This window comes from Anomaloglossus baeobatrachus, chromosome 12, assembly GCF_048569485.1.
Source record: "Anomaloglossus baeobatrachus isolate aAnoBae1 chromosome 12, aAnoBae1.hap1, whole genome shotgun sequence".
Classification (NCBI taxonomy): Eukaryota; Metazoa; Chordata; class Amphibia; order Anura; family Aromobatidae; genus Anomaloglossus; species Anomaloglossus baeobatrachus.
Genome location: NC_134364.1, coordinates 53,825,740 through 53,844,435, shown reverse-complemented (window position 1 = coordinate 53,844,435; position 18,696 = coordinate 53,825,740). Strand labels below are relative to the sequence as shown.

At 41.9% G+C, this 18,696-nt stretch overlaps 1 protein-coding gene across 1 annotated transcript in view; it reads left to right on the top strand.

The window, feature by feature from the left end:
• The window catches only part of EHD4 (EH domain containing 4), a 67,846-nt gene extending 49,605 nt beyond the window's left edge, over positions 1–18,241 (top strand). Inside the window, exons 5-6 of the mRNA XM_075330813.1 lie at positions 11,897–12,061; positions 12,629–18,241. Coding sequence (XP_075186928.1) covers positions 11,897–12,061; positions 12,629–13,165 — 702 coding nt within the window. The 3' untranslated portion in view covers positions 13,166–18,241. The remainder of the gene's footprint in view (positions 1–11,896; positions 12,062–12,628) is intronic.
• The last annotated feature ends 455 nt before the right edge of the window (positions 18,242–18,696 follow it).

Here is an 18,696-nt window from a genome sequence, read left to right as displayed (position 1 = left end):
CTCCCACAGGTACGCACGTTCCTGCAAGGGGTTTGTCACATTGTCCCTCCTTACAAGCGTCCGTTAGAACCCTGGGATCTGAACAGGGTGCTAATGGTTCTTCAGAAACCACCGTTCGAGCCAATGAGGGATATTTCGCTCGCACGCCTTTCGCAGAAAGTTGTTTTTCTGTTAGCAGTCACTTTACTTCGGAGAGTGTCTGAGCTAGCAGCGTTGTCATGCAAAGCTCCTTTCCTGGTGTTTCACCAGGACAAGGTGGTTCTGCGTCCGGTTCCGGAATTCCTCCCTAAGGTGGTATCCCCCTTTCATCTCAATCAGGATATCTCCTTACCTTCTTTTTGCCCTCATCCAGTTCACCAGTGTGAAAAGGATTTGCACTTGTTAGATCTGGTGAGAGCACTCAGACTCTACATTTCTCGTACGGCGCCCCTGCGCCGCTCGGATGCACTCTTTGTCCTTGTCGCTGGCGAGCGTAAAGGGACACAAGCTTCCAAATCAACCCTGGCTCGGTGGATCAAGGAACCAATTCTCGAAGCTTATCGTTCCTCGGGGCTTCCGGTTCCCTCAGGGCTGAAGGCCCATTCTACCAGGGCCGTGGGAGCGTCCTGGGCCTTGCGACACCAGGCTACGGCTCAGCAGGTGTGTCAGGCAGCTACCTGGTCGAGCCTGCACACTTTCACGAAACACTATCAGGTGCATACCTATGCTTCGGCAGATGCCAGCCTAGGTAGGCAAGTCCTTCAGGCGGCGGTTGCCCACCTGTAGGACGGAGCCGTTACGGCTCTATTATGAGGTATTATTTACCCACCCAGGGACTGCTTTTGGACGTCCCAATTGTCTGGGTCTCCCAATGGAGCGCCAAAGAAGAAGGGAATTTTGTTTACTTACCGTAAATTCCTTTTCTTCTAGCTCCAATTGGGAGACCCAGCACCCGCCCCTGTTTTTGTGTACACATGTTGTTCACGTTGAATGGTTTCAGTTCTCCGATATTCCTTCGGATTGATTTTACTTTAAACCAGTTTATAATTTTTTCCTCCTTCTTGCTTTTGCACCAAAACTGAGGAGCCCGTGGCAGCACGGGGGGTGTATAGGCTGAAGGGGAGGGGCTTTACACTTTTAGTGTAATACTTTGTGTGGCCTCCGGAGGCATAGCTATACACCCAATTGTCTGGGTCTCCCAATTGGAGCTAGAAGAAAAGGAATTTACGGTAAGTAAACAAAATTCCCTTCTTTCACATACAGTACAGACCAAAGGTTTGGACACACCTTCTCATTCAAAGAGTTTTCTTTATTTTCATTACTCTGAAAATTGTAGATTCACGTTGAAGGCATCAAAACTATGAATTAACACATGTGGAATGAAATACTTAACAAAAAAGTGTGACATAATTGAAAATATGTCTTATATTCTAGGTTCTTCAAAGTATCCACCTTTTGCTTTGATTACCGCTTTGCAGACTCTTGGCATTCTCTTGATGAGCTTCAAGAGGTAGTCACCGGAAATGGTTTTCACTTCACAGGTGTGCCTTGTCAGGTTTAATACGTGGGATTTCTTGCCTTATAAATGGGGTTGGGACCATCAGTTGTGTTGTGCAGAAGTTTGGTGGATAAACAGCTGATAGTCCTACTGAATAGACTGTTAGCTGCTTTTTTCTTGCTATAATACAAATTCTAAGTAAAGAAAAACGAGTGTCCATCATTACTTTAAGAAATGAAGGTCAGTCAGTCCGAAAAATTGGGAAAACTTTCAAAGTGTCCCCAAGTGCAGTGGCAAAAACCATCAAATGCTACAAAGAAACTGGCTCACATGAGGACCGCCCCAGGAAAGGAAGACCAAGAGTCACCTCTGCTGCGGAGGATAAGTTTATCCGAGTCACCAGCCTCAGAAATTGCAGGTTAAGAGTAGCTCAGATTAGAGACCAGGTGAATGCCACACAGAGTTCTAGCAGCAGACACATCTCTAGAACAACTGTTAAGAGGAGACTTTGTGCAGCAGCCTTCATGGTAAAATAGCTGCTAGGAAACCACCGCTAAGGACCGGCAACAAGCAGAAGAGACTTGTTTGGGCTAAAGAACACAAGGAATGGACATTAGACCAGTGGAAATCTGTGCTTTGGTCTGATGAGTCCAAATTTGAGATCTTTGGATCCAACCACCGTGTCTTTGTAGAAAAGGTGAACGGATAGACTCTACATGCCTGGTTCCCACCGTGAAGCATGGAGGAGGGGGTGTGACGGTGTGGGGATGCTTTGCTGGTGACACTGTTGGGGATTTATTCAAAATTGAAGGCATACTGAACCAGCATGGCTACCACAGTATCTTGCAGCGGCGTGCTATTCCATCCGGTTTGCGTTTAGTTGGACCACCGTTTATTTTTCAACAGGACAATGACCTCAAACACACCTCCAGGCTGTGCGACGGCTATCTAACTAAGAAGTAAAGTGATGGGGTGCTACGCCAGATGACCTGGCCTCCACAGTCACCAGACCTGAACCCAATCGAGATGGTTTGTAGTGAGCTGGACCGCAGAGTGAAGGCAAAAGGGTCAACAAGTGCTAAGCATCTCTGGGAACTCCTTCAAGACTGTTGGAAAACCATTTCTGGTTACTACCTCTTGAAGCTCATCAAGAGAATACCAAGAGTGTGCAAAGCAGTAATCAAAGCAAAAGGTGGCTACTTTGAAGAACCTAGAATATAAGACATATTTTCAGTTGTTTCACACTTTTTTGTTAAGTATTTCATTCCACATGTGTTAATTCATAGTTTTGATGCCTTCAATGTGAATCTACAATTTTCAGAGTCATGGAAATAAAGAAAACTCTTTGAATGAGGAGGTGTGTCCAAACATTTGGTCTGTACTGTATGTTAAAAGAAATGTAGAGGCTCAAGAGATGGGTTCCCAAGTGTCTCCTTCTAGAAAAGGTCATTAGAAAGCTGATAGCATTTATTAGAATCAGTGTTTGGTCCACATATTGGACCAAAGTAGGACCTGACCCTGTTCTTTTACGAGAACGTATGTATGTATGCTCGTATGTGGACCATCTTCAAAGATTAAAACAAAAAACAAAAATGTTAATAGCCCCACAGAATGTAATGTATCTGTGTGCTGTCTGTGGAAACCAACAATGTCAGACATCACAAAGTAACACATGATTCAATATGGGAATCTGTCAGCAGGATTACACCCCTAAACTATTTTTGTATGTGTGTGTGTGTGTGTGTGTAACCCTTTCAGAGATATGTCCAGCAATACGTTTACTTTAATGAGCAGTCCGTTCCTCCGTTACTGTAAAATCAGCCTTTGAATTGATATGCAAATGAGGCTTAAAACCTATGGTAGATCTGAAGCCTCCGTCACTCCAGCTCTATTCCCCACCCAGCACTGCCACTTTCTACTTGCTTTACAGATTTATTTCTTTTTGATGACTTTCAAGGAGAAGGCAGCACTGTGTGGGGAATAGAGCTGGAGTAGCGGAGGCTTCAGATCTACCATAGCTTGTCACTGTGTGAAATAGAGCTGGAGTGGTGGAGGCTTCAGATCTCCCATAGCTTTTTACACTGTGTGTAGAATAGAGCTGGTGTAGCGGAGGCTTCAGATCTACTATAGCTATTATAGCTAATTTGTATATCAATTCAAACTCTGATTTCTCATTAGCTAAGGAATGCACTGGAGCTGTAAAGTTATTGCTGGACTCGTCTTTGAAAGAGCACCATACACATAAAATAGTATAGCGGTTGAGAGATTCCCATTAAATGATGCCTTGAAAGGTAAAAATGTGCATGTTATATACTCTAGCAATCATCATTGTAAGAGTATACATGTAAAACTGCATGAAGCAGTCACCAGCTAATATCTGTGCATGCCCAGATGCAAAGAGCTACTAATTGCATAGAGAGTGGTGAAATAAACAGAGGATAGAAAACATCCAGACTGAAGCCGGTGTCACATTTGCGAATGACTCGCGCCGCATTACCGGGAACGGCCGTACACTCTTCGGACACGAGCGTCTCAGCTGCATAGAAATACATGCAGCCGACCTGCTCCTGTCGACAGTGTGCGGCCATGTCGGGTGGTGTGATGTCAGGCTCGCGTTAGTCCCTCACAAGTGTGACTCTGGCCTAAGGAATGGAGAACCTAGAACCGTTAGATTAGTGAGTTGATCTTTTTTAAGGCACTCCTATAACAGTGGATTCTGGAAATTAACTGCGTTGTCTGAGGTAGTGCATTCCAGAAAATTGATGCAGCACAAGAGAAGTCTTGGAGATTGGTGTGAGTTTTTCATATTATTGAGGATAGAATAAGAATGTGGATTTGATTGGGTCCTCATCAATTAGCAAAACAAAAAGGATTAACTACATGTGTGTGATTCAGATGCTGTAGAAGCCTTTAGTGCTGAATGGAGATACTGTATCTCCAAATATAGCAAGTGTGAATAGGTGTGAACTGCTAAGACTAGATGAAACGCAAACAAAAGGATATAGCAGCACTCTGTAAGCAGCAAGACATATGCAAACATAAAATTATATGAAATTTACATGGTTTGGTCACTATTCAGTATTAGCGGCAAAATCGATGTAAAAATTTCATAGGGGAAACTCCGCCCACAGCCCAGTCACTCAGGAAGACTGGGGCTGCCTCGGTGATGTTGGGTCAACTGGAAGTTGACGTGACTTCACAGGATCTTAGAGGTCACGGAGCCCGAGGGGGGGGGCGGGGGAGTTGCCCGATGGGGATGAGCGGACCGCAATAGCACCGCTCAGTCAGAATTTACTACACAAGGTGTTTAAGAAAAGCCTTATGGGATTTACATCGATGTGGCCGCTAATTCTGAATAATTAATCACCCCTTTAAACTGCGTAATGCTGTGTAAAATTATAGTTAGCAAAATGAAGGTTCCTAGTGCAAGAATTGGCCAATTCATATGAGCCCACCAACCATAGCAAGGTGACTTTGATGGGACCCTATCCTAGTGTCAGTGAATGGAGATTCACCATACATTATAATGCATTAGTGATCAATGATGGTAGGTAGAATCTGCTTGAATTCTACAGCTCTTGTAACGACCTTTTATGACCTTACCATCCAACGTGTCATTTACAAGAACCCGTTTTTCTGTGACTGGTAGCATGAATACGTAGAACAAGTTGCTATGGCGCAATGTGTCGGCTATAAGACGTGTGGATAACGTCTTGTGAGCACCGCGTAACTTCATAGGACTATAATAGGATTCCTAAAAGCCTTAGGTTTGACACTGACGTTGAGGTGCCCCCTGAAATGCAGATATGGTGAGTCCTACTGATTAGGGCTGCAGTTGTTTCCGTGTATCCATGGTTCTGGAGAAACACTATGTAAGGAACGCGGTGAAATATGTGCCCCTATCTAGGATGCCTTTCACACTGTCTTGTTGTTCTATAGGAACATGGTACGGGAAAGAATACATTTTTTTCAAAAAGATTTAACTATTTATAGCCCATTCGGGAACGTTGGCTGTTTAAATTCCTTTAGAGGTTTGGGATGTAGACAACGTCCATGCACATAAAGTCAAATACTATTCAGAACTTCAGGGCAGATTTCAGGCTTAAAGAGAACCTGTCAGGTGCAATATGCACCCAGGACCATGAGCAGTTCTGGGTGCATATTGCTAATCCCTGCCTAACTGTGCCTGTATCTAGTGGTATAGATAAAGAGATCTTTAGACAGTGTTTCTAAAGATCTTTTACCGTATGCTAATGAGCACAGGACTCTGGGTGTTAGTTTCCCTGGCTAGTTGGCTCCATTAGCATGTTAGTACGTACCTGTGGGCGTGCTAACATTAACATGCTAATGAATGCGCAGCATCAGAGGATGATCTCGCTCACCTCTCCACTGCTATTGCCTCGAACGCTGGATTTCGGCTCAGTGCGCATGATCCTGGAGTTTGTCATGTGCACTACTTCAGTTTGAAGCCTGGACACATACACCCGGCTTCATAGTGCGCATGACCGAAACTCCGGGGTCATGTGTACTGAACTAAAATCTAGCATCGGACGCGATGGCAGCAGAGAGGTGAGAGAGATCATCCTGTGACTCTGCACATTCATTAGCATGTTAGCCCCACAGGGGTGTACTAACATGATAATGGAGCCGACTAACAAGGGGAGCGAACGCCCTTAGGACTAGCCCCCTCACTCATTAGCATACGATAAAGGATCTGTAGAAATACTTTTTCTATAGATCTCTTTATCTATGTTAGTGTATACAGGGACGGTTAGGCAGGGAATAGCAATATATACCCAGAACTGCTCATGGTTCTGGCTGCATATTGGACCTGACCAGTTCCCTTTTAAAGCAGTGTTTCTCAACTCCAGTCCTCAAGACCCACCAACAGATCAGGTTGTCCTCAATCAGTTTTCAGGATTTCCTTAATGTTGCACAGGTGATGGAATTATACCCTGTCTAATATTGAGGAAAACCTGAAAACATCATCTGTTGTTGGGTCTTGAGGACTGGAGTTGAGAAACACTGATTTAAAGGGACTCTGTCAGCACCTTTTGGTGTGGCCAGACATTAAGTGACCCTTCAAACTGACTTGTTTTCCATCTGTTTCCACCCTTCTTTGGCTCTATTATGCCAAAGCTGTCAAAGGTAGGGGTTTGAGAAGGAGGAAAAACAAGTAGATGGGAAGGTGCACCCTTATTAAATTTGATTGCTTCTAAAAATCTTTACTGGCCCAAAGGGGTTCTCTCTACCCCTCTACAACTAATGATGACTGCCCTCTCCTGGTTCCAACGCTTCCCTTACCCACACTGGCTCCACATAGGCTGATCATTTCCGAAATAGGCTCAAAAGTAATTGCATGTGATGACTTGACCCCAGTCTTCTCTCTTGGCAGAAAGGTCTTCCTCGGAAGAGCTAGATCCCTTGTCCATCACTTTTTGCATCAGCAGAGGAAAGAGTTGCCCTTCCCAGCCACCATAGTCTTGGCCTATCTTCTCGTCAGACCAACAATATCCAGTCTAGTACCTCGTGGTAACTTGTAGACATTGCCCATACTACTGTGCTTGGCACAGGTTTGGAGGTGCAGTGTAGTGGCACGCTCTGCTCCCCCTGGTGCTACCACGCTCTTTCTAGACTCTGTTTAGTAATATGACGTACCTTTTTTAAACATTCTTGTATGTTCTAGGCTTATGTCTGTACAAAGTGTTGGTCCCCGTGCATGAGATTTTGCTAACCTGACCTGCCTCACCTCTGTAGGCCTCAGACCTGTGGAAGATTATTGCTTCCTTCACTTCCCCATAATAGGGATATTCAGGGGCTGATTTACTGTCAAGTTTAGCACTCCTCTTCATACATGTGCTAAGATCTGAAAAGAAACATTCCACTGTGACTCTCCATTGTTTATATTTGGTTGGATGGAGCTATGATTTAATTTAGATTGAGGTCCTCGCCCGCTGAGGCTTTCCTGCTCAGTGGTGGCGTTTTCCAGTGTTACATAATTGCTTTCGCAGTCGCATTAAAATAAAACCAAAACCACAGGAGGAGAGCAGGAGCGACAGAACTGCATTGTCACACCCATGTGTGTATACATAGAACACATGAGACTTTAATGTTTTTAATAAAATTGATGTCACAAATTTTTGTTTTACTCATTTTACCAATTTACTTCCAGTCTTATTCAGTGGGGGTCCGGGAAGCGGAGATCTTTGGTACTGTTCTACAGGATCTTCTCATTGGAAAATTGCTATAGTCTCCTTTTTCTGATAGGGAAAGTAGACGATAACATTTTTATTTTTAACAGCTGATAACTTGCTTGCTACTTATGTCACAAAGATGGTTACAATGTAATAGATCGGTCAGTAAGGATACTTTCACACATCAGTTTTTTGGCATCAGGCACAATCCGGCGTGTGCCTGATGCAATGGATCCGGCGCAGAATATGCAAAAACTGACGTGCCTGATCCTTTTTTTTTTGACTGTTCCAATGTACCTGATCCGTCAAAAAACTGATCCGGCGCATCCATTTTTGCATCCTTTTTGTCCATTTTTTTTTTTTTTTGCTGGATCTGCTTTTTCAATACATTATGGCATGCTCAGTGTACAAAAACGGATCCGGCGGCCGCATCCGTTTTTTACCGCATTATGCCGGATCCGGCGTCCATAGGCTTCCATTGTAAAACACGCCGTATCGCGATGCGTTTTTTTTCCCGGACAAAAAAACGATACAAGATACGTTCCCTCCGGCCACCGCTTTAGGCAATTATGACGGATCCGGCAAAAGCCAGATGCAACGCAAGGCCATCCGGCACAATCCGGCGCTAATACAAATCAATGGGGATAAAACTGATCCGGCGCCGGATCCGTTTTACCCGTTTTTTTCCGGATTGTGCCTGATGGGAAAAAAAACTGATGTGTGAAATTAGCCTAAGAGCCATACATGAAATTTCACAGAAAATACTGAGGCCTGGTGGTGCTAATGCTCTGATTCAATGATGCACCGTACAGCTATGTTCACACGCTGCGTTTTGATGGGACCTCAGGGTCTCCTAATATGTAATGAAATAAAAAAAAAATGTATTATAATAAATAAATAAATATATAATACAATATAAATATCCCGAATGTGAGATGGAGAATATATATATATATATATATATATATATATATATATATATATATATATATATATATATATATATATATATATATATATATATATATATATATATATATATATATATATATATATATATATATATATATATATATATATATATATATATATATATTGTATATATATATATATATATATATATATATATATATATGTATATATATATATATATTGTATATATATATATATATATATATATATATTGTATATATATATTTTCTTATATTATTATTTTTTTCCACCCATTCCACTTTTATTAGTCTGACTGACAGACATGTTAATCTTTCTGTAAAATTTTTCTCCACCACCCTGATGTGAACTTCGACCAAAAAATCACCCCTAGCTGGTTAAAACCGCTTAATCACCAGGTATAGGAGGATAATTACACAGTTGTTGCATAGTAAATATAATAAAGGATTGGGCTTAGTAATTCCGCATCAGTGGAGACTTGAGGACCCCCCAGATATTTACTGGAGAATGAACAGTTACTTGCAGCTTCTGACACATACTCTTGTATGCAGATAGTAGTTTTTACATTTTAAGTAGAAATTTTCTATTTTTTGTACAATAGTTATAATTGGAAGAAGTCCGTCTCTGACCACTGACTTTAGGGTGAGCAGAGAGCCACTGAGATGGAAATCCCATAGAAATGCATGATCTTTACAAACCAGTGTCTCTCGGCCGCCTCTTTTCCCCCTCCAGTGGTCAGAGCTGGACGGACTAATTCCCGACTGAGATGAGGATAACCCTTTAAATGTTGGTAAATACATGTAGCATTTTGTATATCGTATGCTCGGCAGATGGAAGTAAAAAGCTCCCCTTACTGTACACATGACACGACAACTTCTGCAGACTTGTTTTTGTAAGTCGGGCCGTCCTGTGCTCCTGCGATGTATCCCTGCCATTCATCATGCTTGTAAATAAACACGTCCTGCAGTGACCTGCCATCATGAGTCTGCTGCTTGTTATGTTATAATCATTCACCTTGTTCCGGGTGCCCTCCCAAATGCCACTTTAACGCTAATAGAGCTCCTTAAAAGTGCCATCTATCCACAATCATGTAAATTTGTAGTAAAATGACATCTGTGAGGTTTTTTTTTCCCTGTTAGCTGCTACAAGGGTGATTGCTCTGTCATGGAGAGAGAACCACAAGTGTCAGTTTCTTGGTGACCGTGCGCCATCTAGTGGCCGGCAGGAACTTTTACATCAGAGCACAAGCTTTTCTGGTCTGAAGGTCCCATTATCCGACTGAGACAATCCCAAAGGATGCAATAAAGTGTAATCTGTTATTACCATCTGAGACATTTTTGGCATATTGAAAAAGTATGTACCCTAAATGTCTACGGTGGCGATTTCACTGTTAGGAGTCCAACCAATCACAATGGTGGTCGTCTTCCCTGTTCGCATTGCTGAAAGGAAAAATTAATGCATAGTGCTCCCATCAATGTAATGTAAATGCACTGCAAAAAGCAGACTACTCCATTAAAACTATAATGGCAGAAGCTGCAGAAATCCATGGCCACCTCCCCATCTCCTCTATTCTTCACAGTAGATGACCATTGTGACATTTCGGGTTCCTATCATTACCACACAGTGCACCATCGGTACATATCCGTATCTACTTCCCTGCAACTCTATTTTTAACATGGAAACTGTAAGGCTACTTTCACACATCCGGTTTTTGCTCTGCAGCACAATACGGCGCTCTGCGGCACAATACGGCGCTCTGCAGAAAAACCGCAACCGTTTTTTTTGCCGCTGGTTGCGGGTTATTTTGCATAGACTTACATTAGTGCCGTATTGTGCCGCATGGGCTTGCGTTCGGTCCGGTTTTTGCCGCTTGCGGCAGATTTAGCCGATGCCGCGGCCGGATGGAACATTGCCTGCAACGTTTTTTGCTCCGGCAAAAAAAATGCATCGCGCTGCATCCGGCAGCTGCGGCGCATTTTTCATGCATGCCTATCGACGCCGGAAGCGGCGCGATGCGGAAAAAACGCATCCGGCGGCCACATGCGGTTTCTTCCACTGCGCATGCTCAGTAGCATGCCGCAACTGGAAAAATACAGACCGGCCGCATGTAAAAACTTATGCAAAGGATGCGGTGTTTTCGCCGCATCCGTTGCATAGGTTTCACAGCCGGATTGAGCCGCACTGCTCAAACCGGATGTGTGAAAGTAGCCTAAGCCGACACAGTCTGATTACCATATGTTTTTGGACCATAATATGTACCTAAGTTTTAGAGGAGGAAATGGGGTCAAAAGAATTGAAGCAAAATATGTGGTCAAGTTGTACTGTTATGGGGGAATCTGCTGCTGACACCATTATGGGGCAATGTCCCCTAACTCTGTACGGATGTCCCCTATCTTAGGCAATTTCCAGGAATATACTGTTTGTCCCCCATCTGGTGTGTGTGTATATGTCCCCCATCATGGGCCCATTGTGATGTGTATATCCCCCATCATGCACCCAGCCTAGGATACATGTCCCCATCCAGGTATATATGAATCTTGTTTTGATGCACACACAAAAAAATAAGTTTTATACTCTCCATCCCTCCATTACCCCCGATGCGCAGCATCCTCTTCTCATGTCAGCAACTTCAACCTGCCAGCGCGTCAGCCTGTGACCTAATGACAAGCCGACGTCAGCTGCGTGTTAATCCATAATTAATATTCACTGCTCCCTATGCCCAGTTTTATGGGCTTGGACAGCAGTGAATATTAATTTTCTTTAATAGTGGACACACAATCACTCCAGCTGCTGCAGGAAGCTGGCACTGGGGAGAACAAGTATGTCCATTATTAAAGAAAATGAATATTCACTTCTCCCATGCCCATAAGCCTGCCCACCTTTTGGCACTGGCATCCAGACCAAGAGGTGGGTGCTATTATGGGCATGGCGAGCAGTGAATATTCATTCTCTTTAATAGCAGGCACATGTGTTCGCCCCAGCTGCTGCTGCAGCTTGCTCCTGCCTCCTGTGACCCCTCTCAACCACTGCCCCCCCCCCACCAGCAAGCTAGGTACATCCAGACTAGAAGATGCACTCCCTACTTCTCCCCCAAATTTTGGAAGATGAAGTGTCTTAGTCTACAAAATACATTATATGGCTTGGTCCACACAGAACGACCTCATGGACCGTATGTGGCCCCTGAGCAGCAGGTTGTGCACACTTGCTTTAAATGGCCAAATGTAATGGGACTTCCCACCCATATGTAACTGCGTTTTTATTTTCAATCTTGCAGGTACATGCCTACATCATAAGTCACCTGAAAAAAGAGATGCCTGCAATGTTTGGGAAAGATACCAAGAAGAAGGAGTTAATAAGCAAGTTGCCTGAAATCTTCTTGCAGATCCAGAGAGAACATCAGATTTCACCTGGGGACTTTCCAGAGGTCAAGAAAATGCAGGTACTGAATCCTCTATAAGGCCGCGGCTACAAAGGGAGTTTGGTCTCCTGACAGCGGTCACTGCCACAGTCGCCCTGTAACCCTTGCTGAGGGGTATGGGACGCCAGCATTGTTTCTTAGGTTTTGCTATAGGAAGACACTGCAGGAAAACGCAGGCAGTGTTTCTCGTGAAGCTTCTTGTTTGTGATCCTTTTAATTGCCCTTTCCCTCTCCCACTTTCCCCATACACATTAGACTAAAGTTGGATGAACCTGCTAATTATTGGCCAGTTCGGATGAAGGTCTAATGTGTATGCGGGGGCTTTAACACTAGAAGTCCCAGGAATTTAGAGCTCCATAGGGTTCCAATGGTAGAAATGTTAAATGACCCCTCTCTGGGACTTTTAGTGTTAATCAGTGGGTTTATAGGAAAAAATCTCCTAACTCTCCGTCTATAATTACTATACATTTGCTGAGTAAAATTTTTGAACTTGTATTGTTCTGGGAACATCAAAGAATAAAATACATTATCATCAAGTATATGAAAATATCCAGATATTTAATATGTTGACTTTCTATGTATCCTCAGCAACAACTGGAGATTTACGACTTCTCGAAATTCCACGCACTGAAGCCTAAACTAATTGAGAGCGTAGACAACATGCTGGCAAATAAAATCGCCCCTCTTATGAGTATGATTCGAGAAGAGGAGAGCACCATGCCACCACAGATGGTCCACGGTGGAGCGTTTGAAGGCACCATGGAAGGCCCCTTTGGCCAAGGCTATGGAGAAGGAGCCGGCGAGGGCGTTGGTGAAGACGAGTGGGTGGTAGCCAAGGATAAACCAATTTACGATGAGCTGTTTTATACATTGTCTCCAATCAATGGCAAGATTTCTGGAGTCAACGCTAAGAAAGAGATGGTGAACTCGAAACTGCCGAATAGCGTTTTAGGCAAAATCTGGAAACTGGCAGATTATGATAAGGATGGCATGTTGGATGAGGAAGAATTTGCTCTGGCAAAGCATCTTATCAAGATTAAGCTTGAAGGCTATGAGTTGCCCAATGATCTACCTCCCCACCTTGTGCCACCTTCTCAGAGGAAGCCAATCCAGGACTCCGAGTGAAGAGCCTCTCCCTACAGATAGGACGTTTGCCGAGACTGTCAAATGACCCACGCATAGAAAGACTCAGGGTATTAAGGTTTAACATAGTCTCAGCATTTTAAATGTACAGATTGGGTATTTTTATTTACTAAAATCTATACCTAGAGAAAGATTCTATATGTATCCTTTAAGTTTACATACTTGCTATACACGATCTATGTTGTGGGATCTTTGACTTTCACCAGGTTTGTTCAAGAATCCTCTTAGGTGTAATTTGCTTAGTTTTTGCCATTGCCTTGCAGTTTATTTTTGAGCTTTTTTTTCAACCGTGCCCAACATGGAGGCAACAAATTCTGGCTGGGGGAGTCAATATGTATGCCAGGTCTTCTACCTATCCTAGAGGGTCCATACTGGATGATCGTTCTCCTTCTATGAAGACTCCTTCAAGAAAAGCTTCCTATCACTCCATTTTATCAGGACAAGAAGAAATAAGATGGTCTGATTTTCAGATTTAAAATAATGAGTCAAATATAAACTCTAGCCATCCATTCCACATCCAAGCCTGCAGACAGGTTAGTATGGGAGACCAGACAGATCTGCCTTATATATGGTGGGTTCAATAAGATTGGCACATTACAGCTGCAGGGCAGTACACCTGGTGGCCAAAGCAAAAAAGTTGTACTGTTCGTCATCAAGGAAGTTTGAAATATTACACCGGATGCATTGTATATGATTCCAACCCAAGACCCCCCCCCCCATCCCCCAAAACCACCTTTTGGAGTATGAGTTACACTTTCCATTGAGTTCACTGTAGTCTGTTCTGTTCACATTTTCACTAGTATTTTAATATTTAGGAACAGAGAATATGAAAATGACTACTGTACTTACATCCCAGATACCAGCTGTTCCCAATTGCCTATAATGATGGTGGTGGGGTTCTATTTGAGTTTCCATCATGGTGACCATCGGTTTTTGGAACAAATAGTGCTGCAGTTAGTTTTGGCACACATGAGATTTTTTTTTTTTTTTTTTTGATAGGCTCAAAACGCTGATGTGACTGATCAGCCTTAAATAGAATCAGTCGGCAGATTTTTAATATGTAAGCTGAAGACCTCATGCTGCAAGTGTTAAAACTTATAATTCATGACTGTCTTTTCAGTCTGATCTGTTATTTATTTGTTCTGTTTGTTTAAGCAGCAGGGCCCTTATCATTGTTTGGACTACAAGATCATGCACACAGTAGTCCGCCATGCCCTCTGCTGTGATTGACACCTCACTGTCCATGTACAATCCCGATGTACAGCCTGGTGTGGGAGGAGGCAGCTCGCTCAGCTCTAGTACATGACTAAAGCTTAAAATTCTGATTGTGTCAGAATAGCTGCAGCCAGTAATCTAAGTGATACATCATTGGATTCAGGATCTCTTTGCCTACATTATGCTGCTCTCAGATGAGGTAGCAAAAACCTGCTGACAGATTCCCTTTAAGTCTAATGATTGTGTCTTCTATTTGTGTCAGGTTTACATATCTTCTCTATAAATGATTGTAGATTTATAGAAGGGCTTATTGTGTTATTTCTGCCTTATACAGTAGAATGGTTTCCCCTAAAACATGAGAATATTATAGAAAACCGAAAGATGTTGTATTTTTTTTTTTTATTATAATATATTGAGACTAAATTTTAAAGGGTATTGTTTTTGTAAAGGTGACAGCTGTTTCAGAAACTAGAGTTTGGCTCTGTTCACACCAGAAAAAGGATATTTCTCAAGAAATTTCTTGAGAATCTGAAAGATTAGCGCACTTGCGGTCAAAAAACGCACCAATAACGCACCGAAAACTGCATGCGTTTTTTGGTGCATTTTTGGTGCGTGTTTTCCGCAGGTTGGTCCCTGCGTTTTTACTATTATCTATGGTAAAAAAACGCAGGTGCCTGCAGAAAAGAAGTGACATGCTTTTTGTAAAGAAATTCTGCAGAAAGAATGTTCTTAAGAAAAAAACGCAGTGTGCGCACAGCTATTTTTTTTTTTTCCCATAGATTTTGCTGGGGAATGTCTGCAGAAAGATTACAAACATTTTCTCAAATTTCTGCAGCAAAAAATGCAGTGTGTGAACAAGGCCTTTAACTGGAATTTCCTGACTAGAACTGGAATTGGCTTTCTATGTTTTACTTTAATAAAGTTTGTGCACCCCCACAGCAGACATGGCACTGTGCTTTATAAAATGTGATATTTTACTTCTAAATCTGTATAGATGTTTGTGCCATTTCCATACCTAAAATGCCTTATTTAGTATCCTATTTTTTTGTTTTCCATTTTGTATTGCTGATTTACTGTTTTTCTAGGTGAAGCTCTTTACAGCGCTTGCCTCTTACACTGCTATAGAGTGGCATTGTAGTGCCGCACCACGCTATTGCTACAGGAGCCTAAAGATGGAGGGGTGAAAAGTTTTCAAAACTTTTTACAACCAACTAGAGGGAATACAGCGTCCTAGCAATGTAACCTATATTATATGAAATGACTGTTTTTATTTTTTTAGGCAGAGAATATTTTGCAGTTTGGAAATATTATGTGCACTTCCTGAAACACTCCATAGACTAAATATAGGCGCGTGTATATTACTTATCCGGGATCTCAAGTGCAAATGACTGGTGCTTCTTACACTTTGAACTTGGCATTCAGCTCTGACACTAGATCAGGTTATAAATGTAGCAGCTTTTTTTCCTTTTTTTTTTCTTTTTTTTTTTTCTTTCCTTTTTTCTTTTCTTTTTCTAGTAAATAATAGTTTAAATGGTGTTTAAGAAATGTGAGTGATTGTATATGCAGATTATATATCAAGTACTACATTGAATCCTAGACTACACAATGAAACCCCGCTGCTGGGAGGAAATTAACTTTAATCCTCCCAGCAGCATTCGGGTTTCAGTCAGAGGGGTGGCGCCGGCGCGTGTCCAGTCACCACTCTGTTTATGGAGAGCGGCAGCTGTAACTGCTCCCTGCACTAACTGACAGTTTCCTCTAATGCGGGGCGGCTGTCGGTCAGTGCAGGGGGACGGTTACAATCGCCGCTCCCTACAAACAAAGTCATCGTGACTGAAACCGGAATGCTGCCAGGAGGAAAAAAGTTGATTTCCTCCGACAGTTAGGTTTAATGTGCAGGCGCCGGGCAGATTCACCCCATATCTCCAGGTTAAAGGTAAGGGTCACATTTTTTCCTATTTTTATATTAATAGTGATTATGAAATTAAAGTTTTTTGTTTTTTTTTAATACAAAATTAAACTCACTGTTTATTTAGTTTTTATTTAGTTCTAGTTTTACTGAAGCACTGGGGGCTGCCATCTTGGATTTGCTGTGTGTAACGACAGTTACTCACCTCAAATACAGTAGCGCCTTGGGCATTGGGTCTGATCGTCATGCTCCAACCCCTAGACGTAACACTGAGAGCTCCCTGCTGTGACCTGGACACGCCTCCTGGGCTGTCCAAATCACATCAGAGGGAGGAGATTGCACCATCTTTGTGGAGCTCACTGCGTCTGCTGTGTACTGTACTTTCCCCATCACCCGTTCGGGATGTGTGAGTACCGGCGCTGGGCCACCACTAAAGCCCTTCCTCATCCACATGTGCTACGCTCTCCACCCCCGCTCTCCCCCTTGCTGCCACCACTTTCGGCAGAGCATTGCTGGTACGGGGCATGCAGCGCGCTATTTGGGGAGCACTATACAGCTGTCCTTGGTGACACTTTAGACATTAGGATCACTTTGTGGTCACCAACAAAATGGCGCCGCACTGTGTCCTTAAACTTCATCTTTTCTTATCCTTTTGGAAACACCCAGATTGGAGGGGGGGGGTGACTTCACACACAGGAGAGCAGATTCCACCCACTTTTACTACAGCTGTAATGTGAGCTAGTTCTACGGTAGCTCTACAGCAGGATTTCAGCAGCTGCTCCCCCTACAAGAGTGTAAAATATCAAAGTTTTTTTTTATATTTTGCTAAAATAGAAACAAATAATATTTAAACATAACATTGAAAAAATGTAAAGTATTAATGTTTTAGTTTTTTGGTTTTTTTTTGGACGACACCTTGCGTTGTTATAGCATTTTTAAACATGACATGTTCCATTTAAAGTATCCAATGAAGATTTGTTATGACCTTATTGACCCCTGGGACCCTGACAGATCGTCAGAGCAGGTAACTTTTTTTTTTTGTTTTTACCCCTGTTGGAAGTGTGTGCAAGCCTGACCGCTGCCCCCAATTTTTTTATTTTTTTTTTCTTCTCTATGCTGAGGGGCAGAACTAGCTTGGCACTGCATAGCCCTATAGAGAATGAATGGAGCGGGGGTTGACCAATGTGCCCTGCTGCTCCAGTCTAATGGGGATGAAACTTACCCATTCTGCCATTCGGTGCAGGTCCCAGTGCTCAGACCCTCCGATCAGTAGCTTATCACCTATACTGTTGAAAAGTGATAAATTGTTTTTATCCTTTTAACTGGTATTCATGCTTCATGAAAAGTAGCTTTTCATAGTCTTCTGAATTGAGTTATGTTCACTTTTTTCAATCTTTTAAGTCATTTTTTGATGATCAGAATCTTTAAGCATGCAGTGGTATTCTCTGTAATAATTTGACTTGCTCCCTTTTATAAGATACTGTTCACACTAACAATAATGAGGTCTGTGGGTTTCTTCTGTTTGTAATGTATTGTACGCAAACTGTATATTGTACACAAATGTTATTTATACACAGTGTATATATATTAGTCCTCTACTTCAGCAAATAGGTGCTCTCTGCTGAAGTCGATTGAATCCCACCTTGGCCACCAGGGCTCATGGTTTCCTTCTGTGCTCTGTAAACACATGGTGAAAACAAATCTTCCTTAACCCAAATTTGATTTTCAGTGCGACTTACTATATCAGATTTTAGAAGAGCCGTGTAATAAGAACTAAAAAATATTTTAAATGTTTATGAAAGATCAGGAAAACTATTATTTGCTTTGTATACATTTTAAGTTTCACATATTAATATATTAACTGTTGAATTTTTAACAGTAACCATCATGTCACCTGCTATATTTACTAAATAAAAGATTTCCTGGCTGTTTTATTTTTGCTTGTCCCAAGGACTCATTATTGACCAATTTATGGTGACTTATTTCTGTGAACAGGAATATAAGAAGTCTAATCTACCGACAGGAATAGTCCAGCCTGTGCCAGTGCGGTTCAATGATATGTAACTTGTTATATTAAATTTTATATTGCATTTTTAATTATTTTTATATTGTTATTTTATTTATATATATTTTATGATATATCTCAAATGATAAAATAGTATGAGATTATTATCATATTATTATTTGGATATTATTATTGAAAGATTGAGATTATTAGGAGATTATTATTATTATTAGGAGATTATTATTATATTAGATTTTTTTTTACTATTAGGATATTATTATTATTAGATTATTATGATATATTATTATTTTTTATTATGATTAGGAGATTTTTATTTTTTAATTAGGATATTATTTTTTATTAGATTATTATTTTTAGGAGATT